General features: G+C 37.4%; 2 protein-coding genes across 12 annotated transcripts; both read left to right on the forward strand.

The window, feature by feature from the left end:
* The first annotated feature begins 442 nt into the window (after nucleotides 1-442).
* Nucleotides 443-7,433, forward strand: LOC103719428 (polyamine-modulated factor 1-binding protein 1). 3 transcript variants are annotated; one of them, XM_039115182.1, is made up of 11 exons: nucleotides 443-728; nucleotides 828-867; nucleotides 957-1,094; nucleotides 1,300-1,503; nucleotides 1,597-1,719; nucleotides 2,042-2,079; nucleotides 2,178-2,310; nucleotides 3,023-3,149; nucleotides 3,284-5,259; nucleotides 6,349-6,451; nucleotides 7,049-7,433. In XM_039115182.1, exons 3-11 carry the CDS (start codon nucleotides 1,017-1,019, stop codon nucleotides 7,054-7,056), a joined length of 2,790 nt encoding a protein of 929 aa, XP_038971110.1. In that variant the 5' UTR covers nucleotides 443-728; nucleotides 828-867; nucleotides 957-1,016; the 3' UTR covers nucleotides 7,057-7,433. The 3 variants fall into 3 exon arrangements, with proteins under 3 accessions (XP_038971110.1, XP_038971111.1, XP_026665163.2); XM_039115183.1 differs by having other exon boundaries at nucleotides 3,026-3,149; XM_026809362.2 differs by lacking the exon at nucleotides 6,349-6,451 and having other exon boundaries at nucleotides 445-728.
* Nucleotides 7,434-8,586: 1,153 nt separating this feature from the next.
* On the forward strand, nucleotides 8,587-23,129 carry LOC103719412 (tRNA-specific adenosine deaminase TAD1). 9 transcript variants are annotated; one of them, XR_005506727.1, is made up of 11 exons: nucleotides 8,587-8,805; nucleotides 8,900-9,020; nucleotides 9,092-9,252; nucleotides 9,396-9,494; nucleotides 10,638-10,820; nucleotides 13,650-13,822; nucleotides 13,908-13,984; nucleotides 14,113-14,232; nucleotides 14,489-14,576; nucleotides 17,387-17,531; nucleotides 18,378-22,155. XR_005506727.1 is itself a non-coding variant. In XM_008808642.4 (10 exons), exons 1-10 carry the CDS (start codon nucleotides 8,637-8,639, stop codon nucleotides 23,005-23,007), a joined length of 1,206 nt encoding a protein of 401 aa, XP_008806864.1. In that variant the 5' UTR covers nucleotides 8,587-8,636; the 3' UTR covers nucleotides 23,008-23,129. The 9 variants fall into 9 exon arrangements, 6 of the variants coding, with proteins under 6 accessions (XP_008806864.1, XP_008806862.1, XP_008806860.1 ...); XR_605967.4 differs by lacking the exons at nucleotides 17,387-17,531; nucleotides 18,378-22,155 and adding exons at nucleotides 16,275-16,575; nucleotides 16,653-17,217; XR_001880105.3 differs by lacking the exons at nucleotides 17,387-17,531; nucleotides 18,378-22,155 and adding exons at nucleotides 16,275-16,563; nucleotides 16,653-17,217.

Raw genomic sequence — 23,129 nt, forward strand, 5'->3', positions numbered from 1 at the left:
TAGTGCATAAATATTGCGAAGGCACAAAGGAATCTCTAATGTGGGTAACTAGGGAGTAATAAGCTCGGACATCACCCTTTTTCATGCCACCTAACAGTAAAATGCAAAGAGATTCATAGCCAACGGACACTTCCAGCTTAAAGAACTTAAAACAAGTGCTAGTATATAACAGCAATACTAATAGCAAAGGAGGAAGTACATAGTATGTCTTGGGAACCGAAATTTGGTGCAAAGGCACACCAACTCCAAAAGTTGGATGGCAGGGCCGCTCGGAGGTCCCACACCGGAATGATGATGTCAGTCTCTAGAATTGAGGATTGGAGTAAAATAAACTCACAAGCAAACTCGGATTCGATCTGAACCTTTTGCTTGAGAAAACTTGAAGAATGTCCATGGCCTTAGTTCTATTGAGCCTTTACTCAGGTTCTTAGTGGAAAGGACACATTAGTCCAAGCCAAGAAACACTAACTATTATCATCACTCTAAATCTGGATGCATGTTTTTTCCATTGGATACCCCTCAAAACTACAAGCGCTACAGTCAGGCAACCTACGGCCTTTACTTTTGTTCTTCTGTTCATCTTCTATCTTATTGACACAGAAGCTTTTAAATGCTCCAAGTTAAATGGTCTATATTCCCACAATCCCAAAGGAGAAAAAAGAGCAGTAGTTCTAGGATCAAAATGCTTGTTCTCTTCCTGGTGCTCTCAGCAACAATGTTCCCATCGGGTAGGTACTTGTTGTGCCAACATCTGAACTGCATCTACCAAATTACGATTTCTTCTGCCTCTTTTAATCTCTATCACATTTCTTTTCATCGGTCTGCAGTCAGAACACTCGTTTTAGTCTAGAACAGGGAGACAGAAAGGTCAGTCCTGGAAATCCTGTGCTTTCTGAGCATTAATGCTGGGTTTTCTGTAGAGAAGTTATGGTGATTTCTCTGCATTGCTGCACCAGAGATTGCAGGAAAACACTGAAATGAGAAACTAATACAGATATTAGAAGGAACTATTGAAGATGTTCAAGGCAGCGAGATGGAGGACTGAGAAGAACAAGATAAAAGTTGTGTTTAAACTGCAGTTCCAAGCAACTCAGGTATTTCAATTATCATATCTGACTTCCACCCTGGTTGTCTTCAACATAATTTGGACTACTGTAGATTTTCATACTGCTAGAGACTCGAGGAGAGATATGGGGAGGAGAAGGCAGCAGTTCATCTTGGCAAAGAAGTTGAGAATTAAGGAATATATGGTCATGATTTCATCTTTGTTTAACTCTGCTTCTATTGAAATCCTTTCAGGTGCCGGAATTAGGATGGGAGACTATGATGGTCGATCTAGTTCCTAAGGATGCTAGAAAACCAACTGCAAGATCAGAAAAGGCAGCAGTAATCAAGGGAACTTGTCACTGGGTAAACCCCATCTACGAAACAGTGAAACTTACAAAGGATCCAAGAACTGAAAAGATTAATGAGAAAGCCTATAGATTTCTTGTCATAGCAGATGTATGAAAGATGCATCATTCCTTAATCTGTTATCTTATTATGCTTTTCCACGTTTTATCATTCTTAATAATAAATAGTTGAGCTTCCTTGCAGGGATCGGCAAAAGCCGACTTTGTGGGAGAAATTTTCATCGATTTGGCAATTTATGCTGAAGTGCTTAAGCCCTCTGTGGTTTCTCTCCCATTCAAGGCTTCAGATTCTGAAGCCATCCTGCATGTGAGTTTCCCCACTTTTTAAATGATAGTTTGTGTTTTCATGATGTTGCTAATAATGCAATTTTTAAGAGCAAATCCACTTAGAAATTAGAAGAAAACCCCACACAAATCTACATTTGTCGGTGCGATAAATCAAAAATATAGCACCATCTGGGCAATATATATATATATTATATCCTAATAAGGTGTCTCGAGTTTTGTCACGATTCACAGCCATGTGTTCCTCCATATTGCTGATCCAAAAAATAGATACTGTATGACTCGTAATTTTATATATGTCAACATTGAATTCCTATATCATTGGGCTGTTTTCTGAATTACAGGTTACTATACAGAGAATGCAGGCTGATGCTGAGGGAACGTAACTATTAGACTGCTCAGAATGTTATCTTTATAAAGTTTTTATTTTTCATCTATGTGCTCGTCATTAATTTTAATGAAAATATGTCTAACTTTCAGATTCTTCGGAGCTTTTGATCAAAATGGGGAAACGAACATTGCAGAGCAACAGAGCAAGATGACAAGCCAGTTGGACATTTCTAATGCAGAGCAAGGTAGCGACTTTCGGAGAACAAATGTTAACTCAATAGAAGTAAGGACAAGTCTTCTTTAAGAATAGATTTCTTGGATTCTTCACTTTGTGATGTATCTAACAGACAATCATGAAAAAAATTCCATGTGATCAGTATGCTTTATATTGCATCACAGAAACCACCCATCACAAGGAAGAAATATAGGGAAATTTATCAGTCAATGAATTCAATGCACTAATTACATTCTTAAGCCTATTACATTAATGCACGGGAGGAAATCAATCTTCATTCATAAATTAGTTCCACATAAATTATGGTACTTATTCATCGGATTGGGAGTTTTAGTTTCATAATTCAAAGATGTGTTTTCTGAAAGATGAGCTAACTGTCAGGTAGGTCAAGATAGATGGTTCTGATTTCACTAATTCACAGATATCTGATGGCCAACTGAAATAGAGGTTAGAGTTTTCTACCTGAAGATTTTTTTTAGGCTCTATTTTATGTAATATTTTTTTTTAATCCTTTAATTTCCTTGTACCATTGACTTCAAGGAGTTCCTAGAAGTTGAAAAGTCCAATTAGACATGCTAATGACAATGCCTATTTCCCAAGCACAAGCAAATCCTTTATAAATAGTTTCTGTAAACTCTCCTTTTCTAATAAAGGCCGGGTGGCTTTGCCTCCCTCTTCAACAAAAAAATGGCGATGCCTATTTTCCTGTTATTTGTAAAGCCTACAGCGCTACCACTAAAGTTTACATCTGAATGTTTAGCAGGACCGTTCATTATTTAACAACCAGGCGGAGCTGAGATCCCCCTCCAGAAAAACAATGCCTCAGCAGGCTGAACCTAATGAGAACCTCACAAAGTCTATCACCTGTAATTCCATATCACAATCAGGTTCAGACAGAAGCTCAAGGCAGCATAATATAAAAGCAATTGCAGTCAATAGTAACAACTCTAGTTTCAATCATCTCTAAGCAATAGCCATACTCCTCAAAAGCCAACAACTGATTCTGATTGTTTGGTTACAGGTCATGGAGACCATCAGAGTTCAAACACCCACTGGTCTGTCAGTTCGCAACTTGATGGAAGTATGGATTGCCCGGCGACCAGCTTCGGAGAGACTGGATTGAGAGATGGATCGCGTACTTCAGATATCTCCATCAAGAAACTCAGGAGTGATATTGTTGCTTTGGCAAGACAGGTTGATATGTCGGAGATAGAACTGAAAACTCTTCGAAAGCAAGTGAAGGAGAACAGGCATGAAAAAGATCTTCTCAGCGAATTAGATAGCCTAAAAGAGGAGAGAGATGCAGTTCGAAGAGAATGTGAAGAATTTAAGGCTTCTTTGTTGAAAAGAATTGGCACTGAAGCTATTTCAGTTAAGTCGTGGTTTGACGGTGAAGATCTATGGTCTGTACTGGAAGAAACCAAGAAAGAGCTAAATCATGAAAAGAATCTAAATGCAAATCTTCGCTTACAACTACAAAAGACACAGGATTCAAACTCAAGGCTGATTCTTGCAGTGCAATATCTAGAAGAACTGTTGGAGCAGAAAAATGGGGGCATGATGACTGGTATTAACAGCGGCATAGTGCCTACAAAAGAAGAAATAAATGATGGTTTGTCAGGAACAAAAAATGGAACTGAGTCCTCCCAGGAACAAATTTATGAAGACAAAAATAACTGGTTTCCAATGGTTACAGAAAAAGACAATGAACAATACAAATTGGAGGTACTAATTAGAGAGCATGATGATGTCAAAGCAGCAAATACACTAGAGCAGAAAATCATAGATCTGAAGAGCGAACTAGAGTTCTACAAAAAGGATCATGAAGACCTTGAAATGCATATGGAACAGCTTGCTCTAGACTATGAGATTCTGAAACAAGAACACCACCATGTCTCTTCAAAGCTAAAGCAAAGCCAACTGAAAGAACAGCTAGGGGCACAATATGAGTGCTCAGCACAGCAATCCATTATCAAGGACCTTGAAGACCAAGTTAAAAAATTGGAAAAAGAATTTGAAGAACAGGCTGAAGCATTTGAAGCTGATTTGGCAACTGTTATGCATGCCAAAGTTGAACAAGAACAGAGGGCCATACAAGCAGAGGAGGCACTAAGAAGGACAAGATGGAGGAATGCTAATACTGCCGAACGACTTTATGAGGAATTCAAAAGGCTCTCTGCACAAATGTCATTTTCATTTTCCATGAACGAGAAGTTATTCATGCAAGCACTAACAAAAACTAGTGAATTGCATTTGCAGAAATGTTATCCAGAAGAACCACAGAAAAGAACTAGAGAAGAAGAAGCAACAGAGCATGATCAATGCAATGTTCAAAAGTCAACCGTAATAGATCCTAAAACAAAAGAAAAAGAGCTAAACTTGGAGCTCAAAAAGGAGGTCGAGGAGCTCAAAGGTCAAGCAAGGCAAGAGGCCTTCTCAGAAGAAATGCTAGAACTCAAAGCAGAGATGCAAAGGCTCTTACAGGAGAATGCTTATCTTTCTGAAAAGATGGAAGAAAAAGAAACTTTGGCAGCTGAGTCAAAGATATTGGCTAAAGAAGTTGACATGTTGTCACAAGGCAGCTACTTGGAAAAAGATATGCTTGATGGAAAACTTGTTTCTGTGGGGGAAGAAGCAAAGAAATCTATAGAAGAACTAAATGAACTGAGGGATTTAAAAGATGAAAATGATTCAATGGTCAGAATTCTGACTTCTGAGGTCGTGACTTTTCAGTATGATGATTTGAAGCATTCCTTACTTGAGGATGAACCAGAAAAAGAAAAGCTGAGAAATCAGGTTTTCCAATTAAGTGGCGACCTTCTGAGGGCAGAAGAACAGATCACCTGTATTCAGAAAAAGCTAAAGGAAAATACGAGATTTACAGCCATAGATGGAACTACAGAGACAATCACAATAAACAAGCATAACATATCTGACCTGGCAACTCATGGCTCCCAGGAAGTTAATAATTTGCATGAGAAAGTCAAACATCTTGAGGTAAACCTGCTGCTTTTACAATATAATACAGTTGCATTCTTAGAGAGAGATGCTCGCATAAAGATAAACATATAAAAACTAGCAAACAAAAGCACACACCCACGCCAACATCCATAAACTTACAGCACACAAATCTAGCTGATTTGGTATACAATATCTAGCTTCCAATAATTAAGTTAACCTATATTGGGGCCGGGAAATCAAAGGATAGAATAATGGATATCACAAAACATTCACGGTTAAATGAAAAATTCTAAGCAATAAAATTGAAGAAATGGAGGAGATACAAGAAAATTCAGCAGAATAAGCATGGTCCTTTATGGTTCATTTGATTGTCTATGAACTTTCTCAAAACAAATGATTATAAAACTTGATTTTCAGTAAAGCATATTTTATAGAAACAAGGGGAGACCTGTTTCCATAATTGATAAAACTAATTTTTCAGGTATTACAACCTGTCAAGTTTTACTTCTTATAAAACAAGTTCTCTGGAAAGTAACCAAACAAGCATTTTTTTCCATCAAATTCATTTTTGGTTCTATACAAATCTGTTACTAGTTAAACCTAATAAGCAGACAGCCCCTAAGATAGTAGTCAATAAGCTAAGACACTTTCTTATGCATAACTAGCAGTACAGAATGTTCTATCCAAGTGTGTTCCCAAAATCTACTGATGGATCTCTTTTCTATCAATGCTAATCTGATGATTGTGAAGGTCAAAACGATATAGCAAAGGTGAAGCGAAAAATATCCCTTCTGGAATGAAAACCAGGGGGAAAAAATATCAAAATTTAAAAAATTTGGAAAGGATGAAGTATAAGCTATTTGCAAGTATGCAAGTAATGTATAATATTCTCAGCTGTTAACCGGATGAATTCTGATGTACAATATGTATCATTTTGTATATTTTTTTCTTCAGAGTTGCTACTTAATGCATGCTTTCAGACATAGTCGATATATTGCCAAATTTGAATAGAACTCAGAATGAATCACTGTTTGCTTTTAACATCCAACTACATGGGAAAATAAATAGAAATTAACTGATCATTGGTTTGCATTTCCTCACTGACGCATTTTTTGTTGGCGTCAGCTTCTTCCAATGCCCTCGTTTACTTCCGGGAGAGTGGATGGAATCCTCTCGTCGTCAAAAGACAAGGGTCTTTTATCACTTCTCTACTCACGTTACCGAACTGGTAAATTGAAAGGAATATCCCCATTCCGCATATTCTGTCTGCATGGTTTTAATTTAAAAGGAAAGATGAGCCACCTATCCATCATATAGTTGCTGTTTTCTTGATCAAAAGAGTGACTAAGCTGAGTAACAATTACTAGTTTTCAGCTCCTCATGCATGATTAGTGGATGCAGTTAATTCTCTTCAATATATATAATAAAGATTCAGTACAACCACATTGCCAAATTAATTATGGAATATGAAGATGTATGGCTTACACGAGTGAATTTGATATTATCATATAAATGCCAATTGAAGATTCAGTTTTTTGGGTGTAATTACTAGCTATATTAGCATTCATATGATACAGGAAGACACAGAACTTGTTACAACTAGAGATAGGTGATAAAGCATGACTACTATGGCATTGATAGAGAACCAGACATAAGCTAAAAATCTTTGAAATACTGGTTTTTTTAATTTATCCATGTTCCTTTCTGGTTGTCTAAGAAAATTTTCAATCAATACTTATCAGTATTATGTATGACTTTTTTATGGACATTGTATAATGAGATGACATTGCTTTGTTTGATCCTTATGAATATTCAACATCTACAGCACCATAGGGATGGTCTGGAGAATGAAAAGGAACACCTGACTTCTAATTAATCCAGTCAAGGCAATGTTGCCAAGTCGCGAGTAAAATAGCAATTCTGAAGTTCGGCTGAAAGAGATGAAAGAAAGATATTTGGAGATAAGCCTTAAGTTTGCAGAAATTGAAGAAGAAAAGCAACAGCTTATGCTGGCAAATGGCACTCTTGCATAACGGTGTAAATATTTAGTTATGCTCATATTAATGAAATAGAGACTGGATTTTTTGTATAGATGGATGCTATGTTCTTGACAAGTATGTAGAACTTCCAGACAAACATACTAGAGTAAGATATTAGGTGTTATACCGTAATTTGGATTGAGATAAAATGTATAATATAAAGTGAGATATTAAGTGCTATAATTTAATTTGGATTTTGTCAAAAAAATGTATAATGTTCTATTCCTCTCAAGCAGATATCAGTTGTTTCTAATTAAGTATAATGCCAAAAAATTAAAATTTACAGCAGATGTTTTAGTAAACAAGAATCATTATCTAATGAAGAATGAACATATTAAAGCTATGATACTCCGGTTCTAGGAGTGTGAATCTATATCAGCTGCAGAGTAAGTGTTCTTATCTATCGGTTATTTGTATAATGGAGAACTTCAAATTCCAAAAATTACAAGCGAGTAAACATCACTGATGTACAACTTTATACTCATTCAAGGGGTAAATTGATGTCAAGTAGCAGATTGTTCCAAATTATAATAGCAATTGCATGGTAAACAGCATGCACTTGATCCATTCCTTGGAGGATGACCAGTTTCAGAGTTTCCACTATATATATAAAAAAAAGATTAAAAGAAGAAAAACAATGGCAAAACTTCTTAATGTGGTACAACGAACTAAATCAACTAATCTTTCGTTGAGTCCTATCTCTCACTGTTGGTGTGTGAGGATTCGTGCGGGCGTGTGTTTAGTTCCACATTGGTTATTGAGTGGGTAGATCTTGGATACTTATATAGGATCAAGAAACTTAAATAATATCTTCCGGGTAGCTATTTTGGATAAGGTCATGGGGTTGTTACAAATGATATTAGAGCGGATTCAGCCCATAACCTATGTGAACTAGGGGACACTGCATCCAGGATCTAATGGGTACCGATATAGAACCATGGAGTATGTGAGAATCTATGCGGGCATGTGTTTAGTTTTACATTAGAGTTCATAGATAGATCTTGGATACTTATATAGAATCAAGGAACCTAAATAATACTGATTTACAAAATTCATGGTTTGCTCCGAAGACCAAGTAACTAGCAGCTTGGGTCTAGAAAGTAGGCTCGAAGGCCAGGCCAAGCTGGGTCCGACTAGTTTCAGTTATATTTGGTTAAACTTGGCCCGAACCGAATCTGGCCCATCTATTAAATAGGTCTAGTACTTGGAATCACGGCCCATAGAACAAACCCGACTCTTAAAGTGATCACAATTTTTTTCTACACGTGCCGGGCACGTGCAGAATTCTATCGAACGTCAAGACTGATGCGCTTTTGCCCGCCCTGCTTCGTAAAATAGACCAAGCCCAAGATCTCTCGCACCCAAGAAGAGGCCATGGCCTCGCTCTCCTCCCCTTCGCCATGGGAGGAGGAGGGGCGCAAATGGGGGGAGAGGGTATCCGATGCCGTCCTCTCCCTCTACCGCTCGCTTCCGAAGAAAGGGAAGCCGCAGGGCCGGGAAACCACCGTCGTGGCCGCCTTCCTCCTCTCTTCCCCAGCCAATGGTACTCTCATCCATCCTTTGTTCGTCACATTTTTCGATCTTCGTGATATCTAAAACCCTAATTCCAGTCCTAAAAACCCTAATTTTGATTTCAGATTTGGAGGTCGTTGCCCTAGGGACCGGGACCAAATGCATTGGGGGTTCTCTCCTTAGCCCTAGAGGTGATGTCGTCAATGATTCCCATGCTGAGATAATTGCACGGAGGTCGCTCTTGAGGTTTGTTGAAACCAGATTTTGTTGGCAAGAAACTAGGATCGGGCTCAGACTTAACTTTGAAGGGAATACAGGTTTTTTTATTCAGAAATTGGACGTCTCTCTTCTGAAGGTGATTTAGGTTTAGATAATGCACCAAGAACGGTTTTTGGGTTGGATACTAACCGTCCTGGCGAAGAAAGATACAGGATAAATGCGGGCTGGCGATTACATCTATATATCAGCCAGCTTCCTTGTATGGCTTCAATTCTTTTTGCTATATTGTACTGCAGTGCTGTTTGTATTTAAACATTTGAATGATTTTTTTTTCCTGTGTTGGTTTTGCTATGAATGCTTATATTTCCTTGTTGTCTGTTATACCTAATTTCTTTATTGCAGGTGGAGTCCACTCAAACTCTACACCCCTGCCACTATTCATACAAAATCTTCCAGTGGAAGGAGATTCATCACCGTCAACCAATGTCACCAGTTCCATGGGTTAGTTTTCTAGCACGATCTTTATAATCTATCATATGCTATTTGCTATGGTTTGGGCCGTTTGGCTTTCCTTTGTGAAATTTGGTTTTGTCTAATGAAAATAGCAATCGGGCACACTAGTGAGTAGCAACATTTGATTGGTATATTAACATGAATAAGTTGAAATTTAAAGAAAATGAATAAGTTTTATAACTTAAAAGTATATTTATCATAGTGCACATCAGTAGAATCAGGAATAATGGTAAATAAATAGATACTGAAAAAAGTTGAAAAAGAGAGAGGGGAAGAGGGAGGGAGATCTATCCAACTCTCGTTCTTGGAGGCAGTGAGCTTGATGCTGCAGCATGAGCAGCGGTCCTTGCTCTTAGTGAGGCTGTGGTTCTCTGAATTGACGGCAATGGAGTATATGGCGGGTGAGGGGACGATGTAGGACGAGAAGGGGGCGGAGATTCGGGCGAGGGGGCAATGGAGGTGGACAAGGGAGGGAGATCTAAGGGGATTTTTGGGTTGATGGAGATGAAGTTCATGGCAGTGGTGAGAGTGCGGTGGTAGAGGAGAATGGGAGGTAGATTTAGGGGATCCATGGGTCAGTTGCAAAGATTCATGGTGGTGGTGAGGGGTGACACTAGAGGAGAAGAAGGGGAGGGGTTCTTTGGCATTCCTGGAGGGGGTGATGAGGTGGGAAAGGATTGGAGGTGGCGGTGGAGGTAGTGGTTGGAGAAAGAAGAGGGGCTGGGACAGTGAGGCAGGACAGTGAGGCATTGTGATTGGGAGCCTTTAGGGTTCTCAACATATATATTGTATTATACTTCCAAAGGTCAACTGCTGGATGCTAGTCCAACAGCTGAACAATAACTAAGTCATTCATCTGTTTGATTAAGATTTAATGGCTAGTTACATGAATATAAATGTATATTATATTTATAATATTGTTCAAGGGTGTTAAAATTATTGGTTTTTGCAGTAAAGATGATAATCATTCTAATCATTCTCACAATTGCTATGTTCCTCATATTCCTTCATATATTTTGCACATTCAATATCTTGATTTTCAAGTTGATCATTAAATGATCTTTTCAAGTTTAGCAGCTCATCAAGTTGTTTCATCATCTTGTAAATAATTTACCTTATTAACCAATGTAGGAAGTGAAGTATTAGTTGAACACAAGAATGGATATTCTCATATGGAGGAATCAAGAGATCATTCTTCAAATGGTTGTCCTAGAGTTGCTGGGATGGTTCAAAAGAAGCCTGGGCGTGGCGATATAACTTTATCAATGAGCTGTTTTGATAAGTTAACCCGTTGGAATGTTGTTGGAGTTCAAGGTTTGTTTCTTGAGACTTGGATAAAATCATATTTGAATTATGATTTCCAATCCAGATAATGCTTTGTACATTGTAGTTATGCAATCATTTAAATCCATTTCTAGGCTACAACATGCTTGAGTTTTTGAATTGCAAACAGTCTTTCATTGTAGTGAGTGGGCATATATGAACTAATTTATTAATTTTCTTGTCAATGGGTCTTCAGGTTATGAAGCAAAATACTTTGTTGATACAAAATTGAACACCCAAAACCCTAGCTTATTAAGTTTCATATATGCATGATAATGATTTCTCAACTTTGGTTATATTGGTATGCAGTAGTGTAGGGGTGAAATTACCTTATCACATCACTTTTCACATACGATCACAAAATTGAACTTGGGTTGCCCACTATGTAAAAATCAGTTATAATTTGGTGCAAATATGAAAGCTGTTTGAGATATTTGTGATGCTTGTCTTGTTTGGGTATCTATTTAGTGGGACAAGATTTACTTTGGAAGAAGAGAGGGTGGCAACAATCTTCTTGTACCAAAAGATGTATGTCAAATTCAGATCATAACAAGGAGTTCACATGCTTTATCAAAGGATCACAATTCATTGTTATGAGGATTGATTTTCTTTTATTCATTGCCGAAATGGTAGATTTGCTTCCTTTCAATGTGCTGAAACTTCAAAAGTGGGTATGTGGTACGAGCGGAGGATTGGGTCTTATCATTTTTAGATCTCTAAAAGTATGGCTGGAAGAATAAGACTAAAAGAAGTATCAAGTTATGGTGGCAAAGATTGAATAATTGAGCCATCTGCAAAGAGGTTAAGATGTTTAGCAAATGGTGGTGGAGAGATTAAGAAGTTCAGTTTGTAGAAAATAGGGAGACATTGATTTTGCAGAAATCTAGAAATTGCATATGAGGGAGGCTAGTATGCATGAGCTGATGAGGGTTAGAAGAAAAGAAGAAAGAAGGTACCATATAGAAAGACAATGAAAACGGGATTATGTGTGTGGAATTTTTATGGCGGTTTAAGTTGAGGGATTTTGTTAAATAAAGGTGATGGAAACACATTTTCGTTCTTCTAGCTTGGTAGTAATCAGTGAATCAACTGGAATGCTCCAAGTTTTTAAAATTTACTTTTTCTCCTTGTAGCTTGGCCTGGCTGGACCTAGCCCACCCTACTTGACCTGATCAGCTGCAATCTTACTCAACGTAGCACCGAATTATCATGAAGAGGAAACCAAGAACACTTTAACAAACTCAAGTGACGACATACTCAACAGAGAACAATTTAGGTGACAAACAAAAAAGGTAGACTTACCTCTTTCAGCTAATCTGATCCAAACTACTGAACAATATGACCCATAAGTACTCTACCATCATGATTTGAGCTGTCTTAAACTCATAAGATATCCGTATAAACGTCTAAGTGAAATAGCCTGATATACCTGGCCTGAATTGAAAATTCCTTGGCCCAACCCCGACTCAAACAGTTTTAATTCATGTTGGGTCAAGCTGGGTCTGTTTTCTTCCCCCCTAGTCCTAGTATGTTTAGATGATGTGAACATGGAGTAAATTTAAGGAAGATATTTTAAGGGCAAAGTGCTTGTCAGGGAGGTTTTGAATGGGGAGAGAGAATACTCTTGGTGGAAAAGGTTTTGCCATTCATATTTTAAGAGCGAAGCTCATTTTACTCAAAAAGATGTAGATATGGGAACCTTGGTAATATGGGAAGAAGCATATTTTTGATAGCACAAGTTTTATGAGTATAAAGTCTCAGTTTTATTATATTTTCCATCTCCTTTGGCATACTGGTGAAGGTTTCAGATAACACTTGCAACCAAAGGTAGCATGATGTTTTATTAAGGTGGTTCTGAAGTTTGGCTAGCCTAATGGACCCTATATATGCATGCATTTCTTTTCCTTTTCTGTTTCCATCACAAAATTTTTGTTAATGCTTGCTTGTTTGGTACTTGATTTCTCTATGGGCGTATCTCAAGGTCAAAGATTCAATATCACTTACGTCATACAAGATCCGGGGAATCACTTATTACGAATTCAAATTGGTCTGAAACTTCTAATATTTGCTTGTATTATTAGCGTAGCATTGGCCTGGAGATCTTTTTATATCACCACTTTTCCGAATTATTTTGTATTCCAAAGTTGAGATGAAACAATTATATTTATATGTAGAGTTGGTTTAGATTGTGCATAAATACTATTTTGTTTGAAAATAAACTAGAGTAAATTGGATAAATTAACTTTATTGGATAGACACATTTTTGTAAGAATGTTTCTCTTCCTATTCGTGTTGTGAATGCAGTTTCTTTGTTGATTGGGAATTTTGACCACTGTTCAGTTATCCAATACTGATTCTATATTCGTTGCGTCCTAGAAATGCTCAATTTAATTCTCATGGTCGATACTGATTCTCTATGTTTTCTTGATATACCATGGTCGATATTATTCTTGTACTGTAGTATGTCACATTTGCTAACTTTATATGCATAAATCTCTCTTGTTGTAGTTGTGCTTGTTAGCTCTCCATGTGTTCCTTTTTACTGTATTGCGGAGAGAGTTCTATAGTTCTGTTGATCTAATTCATTGATCTACTCCTGCTATCTTGAGATATTGGGTTTATATTCTTTTCTCCAAATATGTTTTTTTCATTGCTGAGGAAGTTCCTAATGATGATATGATGCACTGTAATATGCTGTAAGTATTGTTGTTTGTCCTCTCTTAAAATATCTTGGTGATAGTTCTTAGCACTATAAGAGGATTATGATTACTCTTTCAAATGTTTTCTATCGTACATGTCTTCTGCTCTTGTATGTCGCAGGAGCTTTACTTTCTCATATTCTGCAACCAGTATACCTTGCTACCATTACTTTGGGAAAATCACCTGCTGATGCTCCTAAAGAATTTCCTGTTGAAAATCATCTTCAGAGAGCTCTTTGTGATCGGATAGCTTCTTTGCATGATAAGCTGTCAAGTCCTTTTCAAGTGAACAAGGTTGATAACATTTGCTATGTGCAATGTAATGTAATAATGTCAAAATTGTTAGCTAATGTAGAAAAAAATACTGTTCTTCTGACAGCTGCAAATTTATGAGGCTCCTATTCCACTGAAAGAGTTCCAGCAGTCCGCTAGTGAGATACCCACTTTAACATGCGGGTAGTTTATGGTTTGTTAACACTTTGCATACCAAACAATCTTTTTTCCAATTGGTTATATGTGTTTCTTTTGAATAGTATAAAATATGAAGGAAAAACAGTATCTTTATATGATTGTTCTTTTTCTAGGTATTCAATCTGCTGGAATAAATCTGGATTACATGAAGTGATCTTGGGAACAACTGGGAGGAAACAAGGCACTTCTGCAAAAGGGGCTCGCTTTCCATCTACAGAGTCTTCTCTCTGCAAGTAGGAATAAACATGTGCCCCATCTGCGCTTCATATTCTTAAACATGGTTTCTGTTAGATGTTTTATTGGAAATTTTTATGATTTTTTTATGAAATATTATTCAGACACCTTTGTAGACATATCGTGCATTTCAATGCTTTTGCACATTAATTATTTAGTTCTTGAGGGTCAATAACATGATGCATTGTCTACCTAAAGATGGCTTTTGTCATTTATCACAAAATCCTGATTTGCAAGTATGGTTACTTATGCTAGGAGGAGGCTACTGGAAGGTTTTATGTCACTGCAACATAGGTTCTCTGTTCAAGTTCAAGCTGAGGTAGTTTCTTATCATGAGCTGAAGGTAATATTTAGTTTCATTTTCCTCTCAGCTGCAGAAACTCAAGCATTTTCTCTTTTGTATTTACTATAGAATTCACATTCACGTAGAGTTTGAAGTCTTTAACATGCTTCCTTCAGTTCTGTATTAGTATCATTGTTTCAGCTGTTTTTTTGGCTATCGTTCATTTACCTGTTCATAATGATTATCTGCTGAAAGATCTAAATCAAATGAAATGTACTCGTTTAAATAAATGCTCGTGATATGTAATGTTAGTTTATCGCATATATATTGGAGTTGTTAGGTCCAATGCATCATGCATTTCTCTTGTTGCTGTTGACAGCCTGCAGAGAATTGCAATTTCTTTGTGGATTGGATGTAAATGTATTTGAAAGTTGTTAATGTAGCTCGTGTCTTTCATCACCCTAAGAATGAGCTCCGCATGTATTCCTTTTGATTCCGTCCTACAACTCTATTTTATTTATTTATGTGTGTGTGTATAATGGAGATGATATATCATCTATACAACCTAGTCATGATCATGACAGTTCTTACATATGTATTGTTATCATCTCTATCAAGATGAGACTGTGGATTTGCAATTTTCGTAATATCTTACCCTTTAATGCATATCGGGAACGATTGATTGATAAGCTTGACTATGATGAGTTAACTCTGCAAGACATGATGTTCACAATTTAAGTATCGTGTAGAATGAATGAGTTACAAATTGACTCTTTTGACATTCGTGGATGTAGTTATTGCCAATTTTATATGCTTTATTTGGCCATAATTTATGAAATAAAAGAGGTTATATGTTGGATATTTTACCCAACTCTCATGCAGGTTAAGATTCTAGGGGTCATTATTTATATGCTGTTTGCTTGTTTTGATGTATATTGCAACCAGTGAAGTTTAATGGTATCTTGATTCAACAATATGGCTATGTTTTGATAGAATGAAAAAATTATATTTCCTCAGATTGGCTTGAGGACACTTCACAGGACATCTTGGTTTTGGTTTGCGTAAAACAATGTGCTGGTATTGCCATGTTAAGCAGCAAGAATGATCATAGATCTATGGATCCCATCTCTCATATGTGCTGCTATAGGATAACAGTGTTAATTAGGTATGGTGCAAGGGCCATTAAGTTTGTACTTTAGGGAAATGATGACAGAAACTTGGCAATAGTTCTGGATTTCGGAGTGAAGAGTGTATTTTGAAATAAATCAAGGATAAATCCAAGACTCTTCATTGATAAGCTTTATAGTAATGCAATAATTTCAATCTAGTGTGCCAGCATTTTAATATAACTCTGACCATTCTAATAAAATAAAGTGGGGACAAACTTTCTTACTGCTAAGCCTTTGCTGTTGTAAATGTTCTAACAATGGTTCATCAGGCTTAACCCTTTTGGACCCACATTCGGCCCAGTACACTCCAAAATCCAGCCCTGGACTGAATTCAACATGCTGTTGTTACGTTTAATCTTCATTAACCAAGTCAGCTATTTATGGGTGTACTCCATGGAGAAAAATCATAGACTTAGCATAATATTTTTTTGACAGTATTAATCGAACATGATATCTAGTTTGGGTCTGAAGTATCCTGGCAAGGATCAATACACTGAATGACATTGCTATTAATTGCCTTGTATTAAAATGCTTTATGTTAATGGCTTTTTTAGATACTGATTTTGAAGGGATCGAACATTATTTGCAGACCATAGCTCATGATTACCAGTCTGCTCTCAAGGTTTTTAAAGTCAGTCCACTCTTCAGCTGTTGGTATCCAAAACATTCAGACCTTGAAAGGTTTTCTTTTTCAAGATAGTTAACCTCTGCCTGCTAAAATGAGGACTTCTACTTGGTCATGCGAAGTGGTGTTTTTCTTCCCCACATTGAAGTGTGTCACTGTAACTGATTTTTCTGGACATTGGAGATCTACTTACTCAACATGTGAAGGGCAAGGTGGACTATTCTTTAGAATTTTGGAACATCCACGCTTAGCAGTAAGATTTAGAGTGAGTAAATACCAAATATTGAAATCAACATGAATTCTTGGAGACAAAAAATATGATGTTCCCAACACTAACTGCAGGGAGGATCTTTCTCTTGGATAACTGGCTACTCTGATCTTGCTATGTAGGATTGGCTTCAATTAACATCGCCAGGGTAGGTAGACACTCCAAAGTTCCGAAACTTTCTTAATGAAATGGTTATTCTTACACACCTTGTGTTTGAGCAACACAGAGCGGAGGTGAAATGTGTGGGTGGAGTTTAATGTGGAGCTGTACTGATGACCCTCCTGTAGGATGTCTGTAGTGCTGAGATTTGTTTTACTGTCTCTGTGTTAAGGAAAAGTTGAAAGCAATTTTCCTGCAAGCTAAAGAGATACTGCTTGTGATAAATTTACTGAGCAGTATTTAATGCTGGTCACTTTGTTAATTTGTAGTGTGGTTTAAGAGAAATCTTGAAAAAATGTACACTGTAACCGTATCTGTCTTGATACTTTGCTTATCTGCATGGTCAAAATACTATGTTGTATTCTCTGATCCTGCACTTTAGAAGGGTTTTTCCATGTTAGGCTGCAACAATAATTTATCATGCATGTTGACATGCTATGCTTGTGCACATTGAGATGTTCCATCAATGTCACTTTAAAATGCTGTTCGATTTGAAACTTTGTTTAGTATGGAAATGTATGTCCCACATGATCATTTTTTATTAATAAAGAAATCCAAGATAGTGCAATGTCCACTAGCAGTTCTATCTCCAACTGATTAAGTCCAATTCTTTCTAATGCTTCTCATATTGTGTTTGACATTATTGCAGCCCCTGTTTTTGTCCGCCAACACACCTAATCTATTGAAAAATAAAGTAATGCAAGCTTTCGTACTATAATGATACTTGGGAGAACAGATGCTTCAAAGTACGTCATGTCTATATGCGATATGCATCGAATAACAATATTTGTTAGGTATGGCTAGAAAAATGTCGGTTACTTATTTTAAGTTTCCTATTCTTTATAATTGAGAAAAGGGTCTAAACACTTATTATACATTTAGAATCATAGTCTGCTGTGCCAGTATCAGGCCCCATACCGGTTGTCCGGCGGCACAAGTCGGTACGACCCCGCGTCGTGTTGTGCCGACCCTATATCAACACAATAGAGGCTTGGAAGAGGGAGAACAGGAGAGAGAAAAAAAGAGAGCGAGAGAGGGTGGGAGTGGGAGAGGGAGAGGAAGGAAGAGAGAGGCCGGCCAGGGTCTGCCAGCGGAGGCTAGGGAGCCTTCTAACGGAGGAGGCGGAGGCCGAAGAGCCGCATAAGCGGGATCCGCCTCCAGGCTCCTGTTTCTTTAGAAACGGGCCTGGAGTGGGCCCCTTTTATTTTAAAGAATTTTAAGTAAAAGTTGGCAAACTCATTGCCGACTTTACTTTAAAAAAAAAAGTGAAGTCGGCGATGGGTTTGTCGACTTTTACTTAAAATTTTGAAAAATAAAAGAGGCCCCCTCCGAGCCCCGCCTCTGAGGCTCTCCGGCCGGCTTCGGCCGGCCTCTCTTCCTTCCTCTCACTCTCCCTCCCTCTCTCTCTCTCTTTTTTTCTTTTTTCTTCTCCTCTTCCTCCGTCGCCGGTTCTGGTTTCGTTGGCAGAACTGTTCCGGTCCACCGCCAGTATAGCTTGGGACGTTTTGAACCGGGCGGTTCGGGACGGTTCCGCCAACCATGCTTCAAATACTTTCTGGAAAGTAGGGGTATTCCTTCTTCTTCTGTTTATGGCATATGGTTGATTTTGGAGTTTGTGATATTTTTATCATTTTATGTAGCATGGATATTTTCTTTGGATTTAAATGATGATTGATTGATGGAGCCAGTGAACATTGATATTATTGTATGCAGTTTGACTTTATTATTGGGAAGTTGACATTGTTGTATGTAGTGAGTCCATTTTATCTTACGAATATATTTACTTAATATTGTATGTCTTATATCTAGTTTTTCAAGAGTTGTCATGTCAACATTATCTGTATCGTGTTTATCCATGCCCATGCTGCATAATGATCAATATCTGTTTTTTATTGCGGCATGCAGCTTTCTTAGTCTATTAAACGTAATTTATGAACACAGGATATGCTTGATTGCAGCATGTTAATTTTCACAGTCCATTGAAATAATAGATGTATGGGTGGACTTGAACTCTATATGACAATATATATAGCATCTATTGGTTTACCCTTTTTTTCGGTAAGAATTGCTTTAGCTTTTGAAAATTAGATTGTGGAATATGAGGTGTGGAGCACTAGCTCGTTGCTTTTGCTAGAAAACTTGGGTATCTGCTGTGCTGTTATTGTGATCGCTACAAATTCAAATAAGCTGATATTATGATGAGCACAGGAGTTTCAATCGAAATAATTGTTCTTGTTGACTAGCCTTTAAGAGCGCATTTGTCTGTGCCCGTCTTCTGGCCAAAAAATGTGCGGTTTACACTTAAAAAGTTTATGGGCATGCTCTGAAAAGAAGGCTGGTGAGATGATGATGAGAACTCCTGTTCTACACAGTAGGGGAATGTTATCACTACGCATGCCAGGTTTATAGCTCTATCTTGGGTTTCCTATGACTGCCTGTTTAAGAATACTATGGCAATTGCAATAACCTGCTTTGTTTGACAAACAACTCTCTTCTCTCCTTCACTTTCGCCTAGAATATGGCCCCACATTGAAATGCATAATATAGCTGCTCTTATGTCCCAAAGTTCATAAGCAGCACTACAAAAGGAGGTCTCGGAGTTTCCGAGGAATCTACAAGTATATCTAAGTGTTGCATGCTGTCCTTTATCTTGATTTCTTTTGTTTTTTTTTTTTTTATTTCTTCTTTAGATTGTCCAACTCCATGAATTTCTCCAATTTTCTTTTTCTTCACCACGGCAAAGGTGCTTCCAATAGAATGGGAGAAATTGAAAAAAAAGAGAGAGAGAAATATGATATTGTGAATAAATTTGTGATAATTCCCTTTTTCGATCTTGTTTAAGAGCCATGCTGGTGCTGAAGCCTCCTGAAATACATAGTATGTCTGTATGCGTATGTTTGTATGCATCTGTATGCATATGTATGTATATATATACATAGATATGTATGTATGTATATGTATTTATGTATGCATATGTATGTATGTATGAATTGATTTGGGTACTGTAGGTACCTGCTGATGTCCTGTTCCAACTAGTTTATGTGTTGGCTGTCAACAAATTTTCAGGACTTGGTTTCATATTATCTTGTTATCTAAAGTTCATAGATATAATATGCGTTCACTATAGGAAAAGAGAGATTTTTCGACGTTAGTGGGAAGCGTCGGGAAATTTTGATTTACCGACGCTTCTAAAAAGTATCGGTAGATTTTCAAAATCGCTGACGCTTAAAAAGCGTCGTCGTAAGCTGGACCTAAGACGATGCTTATAAGCGACGTTGGAGGTCAAATTGCTTCCCAACCTCTCTCCCCCCTCTTGATTGATGCTGTAGCTGTTTTAAAAATCTCTCCTCTCCTCTCCTTCATCAATCTCTCATTCAAAAGCGTCCAACGCCGATATCAATCCATCGGCTCCCCATCTTGCTTTCTAAGCCCCGATCGGCGTACACTGTTCTGCTTCCCCGCCGCCGTTGACCTTGCCCTCTTCCGGTGCCCTTTTTCTCTCGTTTCTTGAGTTTTCTGCGAGGGTTAGTATTTTCTATTGATTTTTTGGGGGTTTTTGCCGATTCCTTTCTGTGGTGATTGCAAGCGCTTTCGGGCCTTAAAAATTATAGGCACTTCCTTTCTCGTTGCTGAAGCGGCTTAGAGATTTAAAGAGGAGAGAGAAGATCTCTTCTTCTATAATTCCTCCTCCATTATTGATCGTTCGCGATCGTTGCTATTTCTCCTCCGAATCGAATTTATGGCGCGAAAGCGGAAATTGGACACGACGCCCCTTGACGAGGTGGATCGGACTCTCTACTCCACCTTCTGCAACACGGCCAATTCGCTCTCTCAGTTCTACACTCAGGCCATGAACCATCAGAAGCTCTCCTTCTAGGCTTGCAAGCGCCATGCCCTGGTTCCTCTCTCTCTCATCCTCATCAATCGACCGTTCCTAGGTTATCTTTGATGGATATATATATTTCTCCTAAGCAGTCATTCTGATTGATGATTGAAAGGTTGTTGCTTTATGGTTCCTTTAGATCGTTACTGGTTCCTACTTGATGGATTCAATTTGTATTGGCTCTTCTTTTATGAAATCCTTGTAAATTTCTTCTTTCTTTTTCGAATTTTTTTTTTTGTTTTCTTCTGTCGCTGTTCACATTTCTGGTCCTTGATGGAGTGCAGTTTCTTTTCTTTTCCTCTTGATATGCATGTTTGGAGTTTGTTTTGTGCTTTTGTGATTCCATGATCTTGCCAAGTTAAGATTTTTCCTGTTCTTTTCTTCTGATCGAGCGATCTTCTTCTATTACGTTCTGTTCTTAAGCGATCGAGCGAGTAGCTTTTGGTGTATTTTGTCTCTTTCTTCCTCTTGTTGTAAGGCATCATTTTCCATGTAGTGCTTGTGATTGGCTAAATTATAGGTTATTGTTGTGCGCTTGCTGCATTTTTTGTGGTCATAATTGCATCCATATGCGTTGGCTTTTTTACTTTTAACTTTTTTAAAAAAAATTGAAAGCTAAAGCTGATGCTTATAAGCGTCAGCTTTGAGGCTTTTAGCGACGCTTTTAAGCATCGCTAAAAATCGACCTTTTACGCTGCTTTTCAAAAACATCGGAAATTTTTTTTTTCACTCAGGTATTGCCGATGCTTCGGCGATGCTTTGGGTAGCGTCGGTAGAGGATGTAAAAAATGCTGGGAAAGTTTATTTTTTTCTGTAGTGGTTGTATTTACTGTGCAAGGAGAATAGATCTAGAGATAACAAGTAGGCAGAGAGAAGAGTACAGAAATTTACGAGGTTTGATCTACGTCCGCAAGCAGAGATAATTAAAAAGCAAAAAAAAAAAAAAGGCTTTCATTAATGGCTAGGAAAGTCCAAATGGGAGAAAAAGCTGAGCGGGGATGTGCTTTTAAGTGGTCTATCTTGTAAATGCAGTACACTATGACAGCATTTATCTGGTAACGATATATTATTATATATCTATAATTACTTACGAGCCTTTCTATTATAATGTAGTCACATTTTAAACTTCACATTTATGAATAATACAAGTATTTTATTAAAGATGAAAATTGCTTCCCATAATCATCGAACATGGCAACTTTGCATCACCTGTTCGGCTGTGAATTGCACCAATCCTTCCATACTACCTGGCAAGAGGATTGTTTGTTTGTTCATATGCACCTTAATAGAGCGCTCCGTTCTGAAATTTCAAGGAGAAAGGAATGCTTTGAAGTGTGGAAGAGGAAAATGGTAGACCTCCGGGGTGTGACATCTTCTCACCTTGCAAGGGAAAACAGGCTTCTAGTTGGTTTGAGCAACCGAAAGGATCGAGTAAAATAGCATAATCTCGTTGGTGATTGACATAGAAAGTCAGGTGCTCCGTATCCAAGTGGACGGTTGTCATCTCTCTTACTGGAAAAAAAAGGGATTATCACTTTTAAGCCAAAATTAAGATGGCATATTCTTTTAACTTTTAGTTCCTACGCGATCATAGTTTTTAAGGCTCATAGTCTCGGACCGTTGCTATCTTATAATGTTTTAATGGCTCAATAATTTTAGGCCTGATATGGGACTTTAAACAAAGAAAAATTCCGAAGATAAGAATGATCACATACTTCAAAAGCAATTCGCAAAGGTAGCAAACTAGTTATAACAGTTTATAATATTTTATTCCTTTATCATCAATGAAGAATCATTATTACTACTAGAAAATGTGAAGGGCTTGGGATGAATAGATTCTTTTTTTTCTCCATAAAGTCAAATTGCCAGGATTTCCTAATGAACTTACTGGACATGATTTAAAGAGGGAAGAGGAAAGTATCACCCAATTAATATATACCACCAAATCTACTTTACTAAATGCTGATCTCACTGAAATTACTCCTATTCTAATGGAAGCAAATCATGTCATATATTTCATTATAATAAAGAAAATAAATTATGGCATATATCTTCTTATAACGAGAGAAAAATAAATAATGGCATATAAGAAAACAAATTATGCATATATCTTGTTATGATAAAAAAAAACTAAATAATGACATATAAGAAAGCAGATCATAGCATATATGAATGAAGGAAACAAACGATTCTACAGAAGAAAAAGAAATCATGGCATATATTTCAAGGAAACAAATGATAACATATAATAACCAAATCATGACATAGAAAACATTGTGGTCCTCTTAAACATATCATATCGTCACTCTTTCTTGCTAAGTTCTTAATTTTCTCAACCTATTGTTATTGATTTTCAGATACTATACTTTCAGGAGCAGCACAAATAGGTATAAATTTAGAAATCGGATCGGTCACCAAATTGCGTGCGAAGTCAGGACTGGAAGATGGAATAATATGTTGGCTTATGTGTTGACATCGACTGATTCGTTATATGCGGCCAGAGACCGGC

This window comes from Phoenix dactylifera, chromosome 17 (genome assembly GCF_009389715.1).
Source record: "Phoenix dactylifera cultivar Barhee BC4 chromosome 17, palm_55x_up_171113_PBpolish2nd_filt_p, whole genome shotgun sequence".
NCBI lineage: Eukaryota > Viridiplantae > Streptophyta > Magnoliopsida > Arecales > Arecaceae > Phoenix > Phoenix dactylifera.

What these genes read in the sequence shown, in the direction of transcription:
- LOC103719428 (XM_039115182.1), top strand. Translation starts at nt 1,017, where the DNA reads ATGTTCAAGGCAGCGAGATGGAGGACTGAGAAGAACAAGATAAAAGTT. An exon ending in CAAATGTTAACTCAATAGAA is followed by an intron (nt 2,311 to 3,022) that starts GTAAGGACAAGT and finishes CTGAATGTTTAG; the next exon opens with CAGGACCGTTCATTATTTAA. An exon ending in TAATTCCATATCACAATCAG is followed by an intron (nt 3,150 to 3,283) that starts GTTCAGACAGAA and finishes GTTTGGTTACAG; the next exon opens with GTCATGGAGACCATCAGAGT.
- LOC103719412 (XM_008808636.4), top strand. Translation starts at nt 8,637, where the DNA reads ATGGCCTCGCTCTCCTCCCCTTCGCCATGGGAGGAGGAGGGGCGCAAA. An exon ending in CCTCTCTTCCCCAGCCAATG is followed by an intron (nt 8,806 to 8,899) that starts GTACTCTCATCC and finishes TTTTGATTTCAG; the next exon opens with ATTTGGAGGTCGTTGCCCTA. An exon ending in CAATGTCACCAGTTCCATGG is followed by an intron (nt 9,495 to 10,637) that starts GTTAGTTTTCTA and finishes TAACCAATGTAG; the next exon opens with GAAGTGAAGTATTAGTTGAA.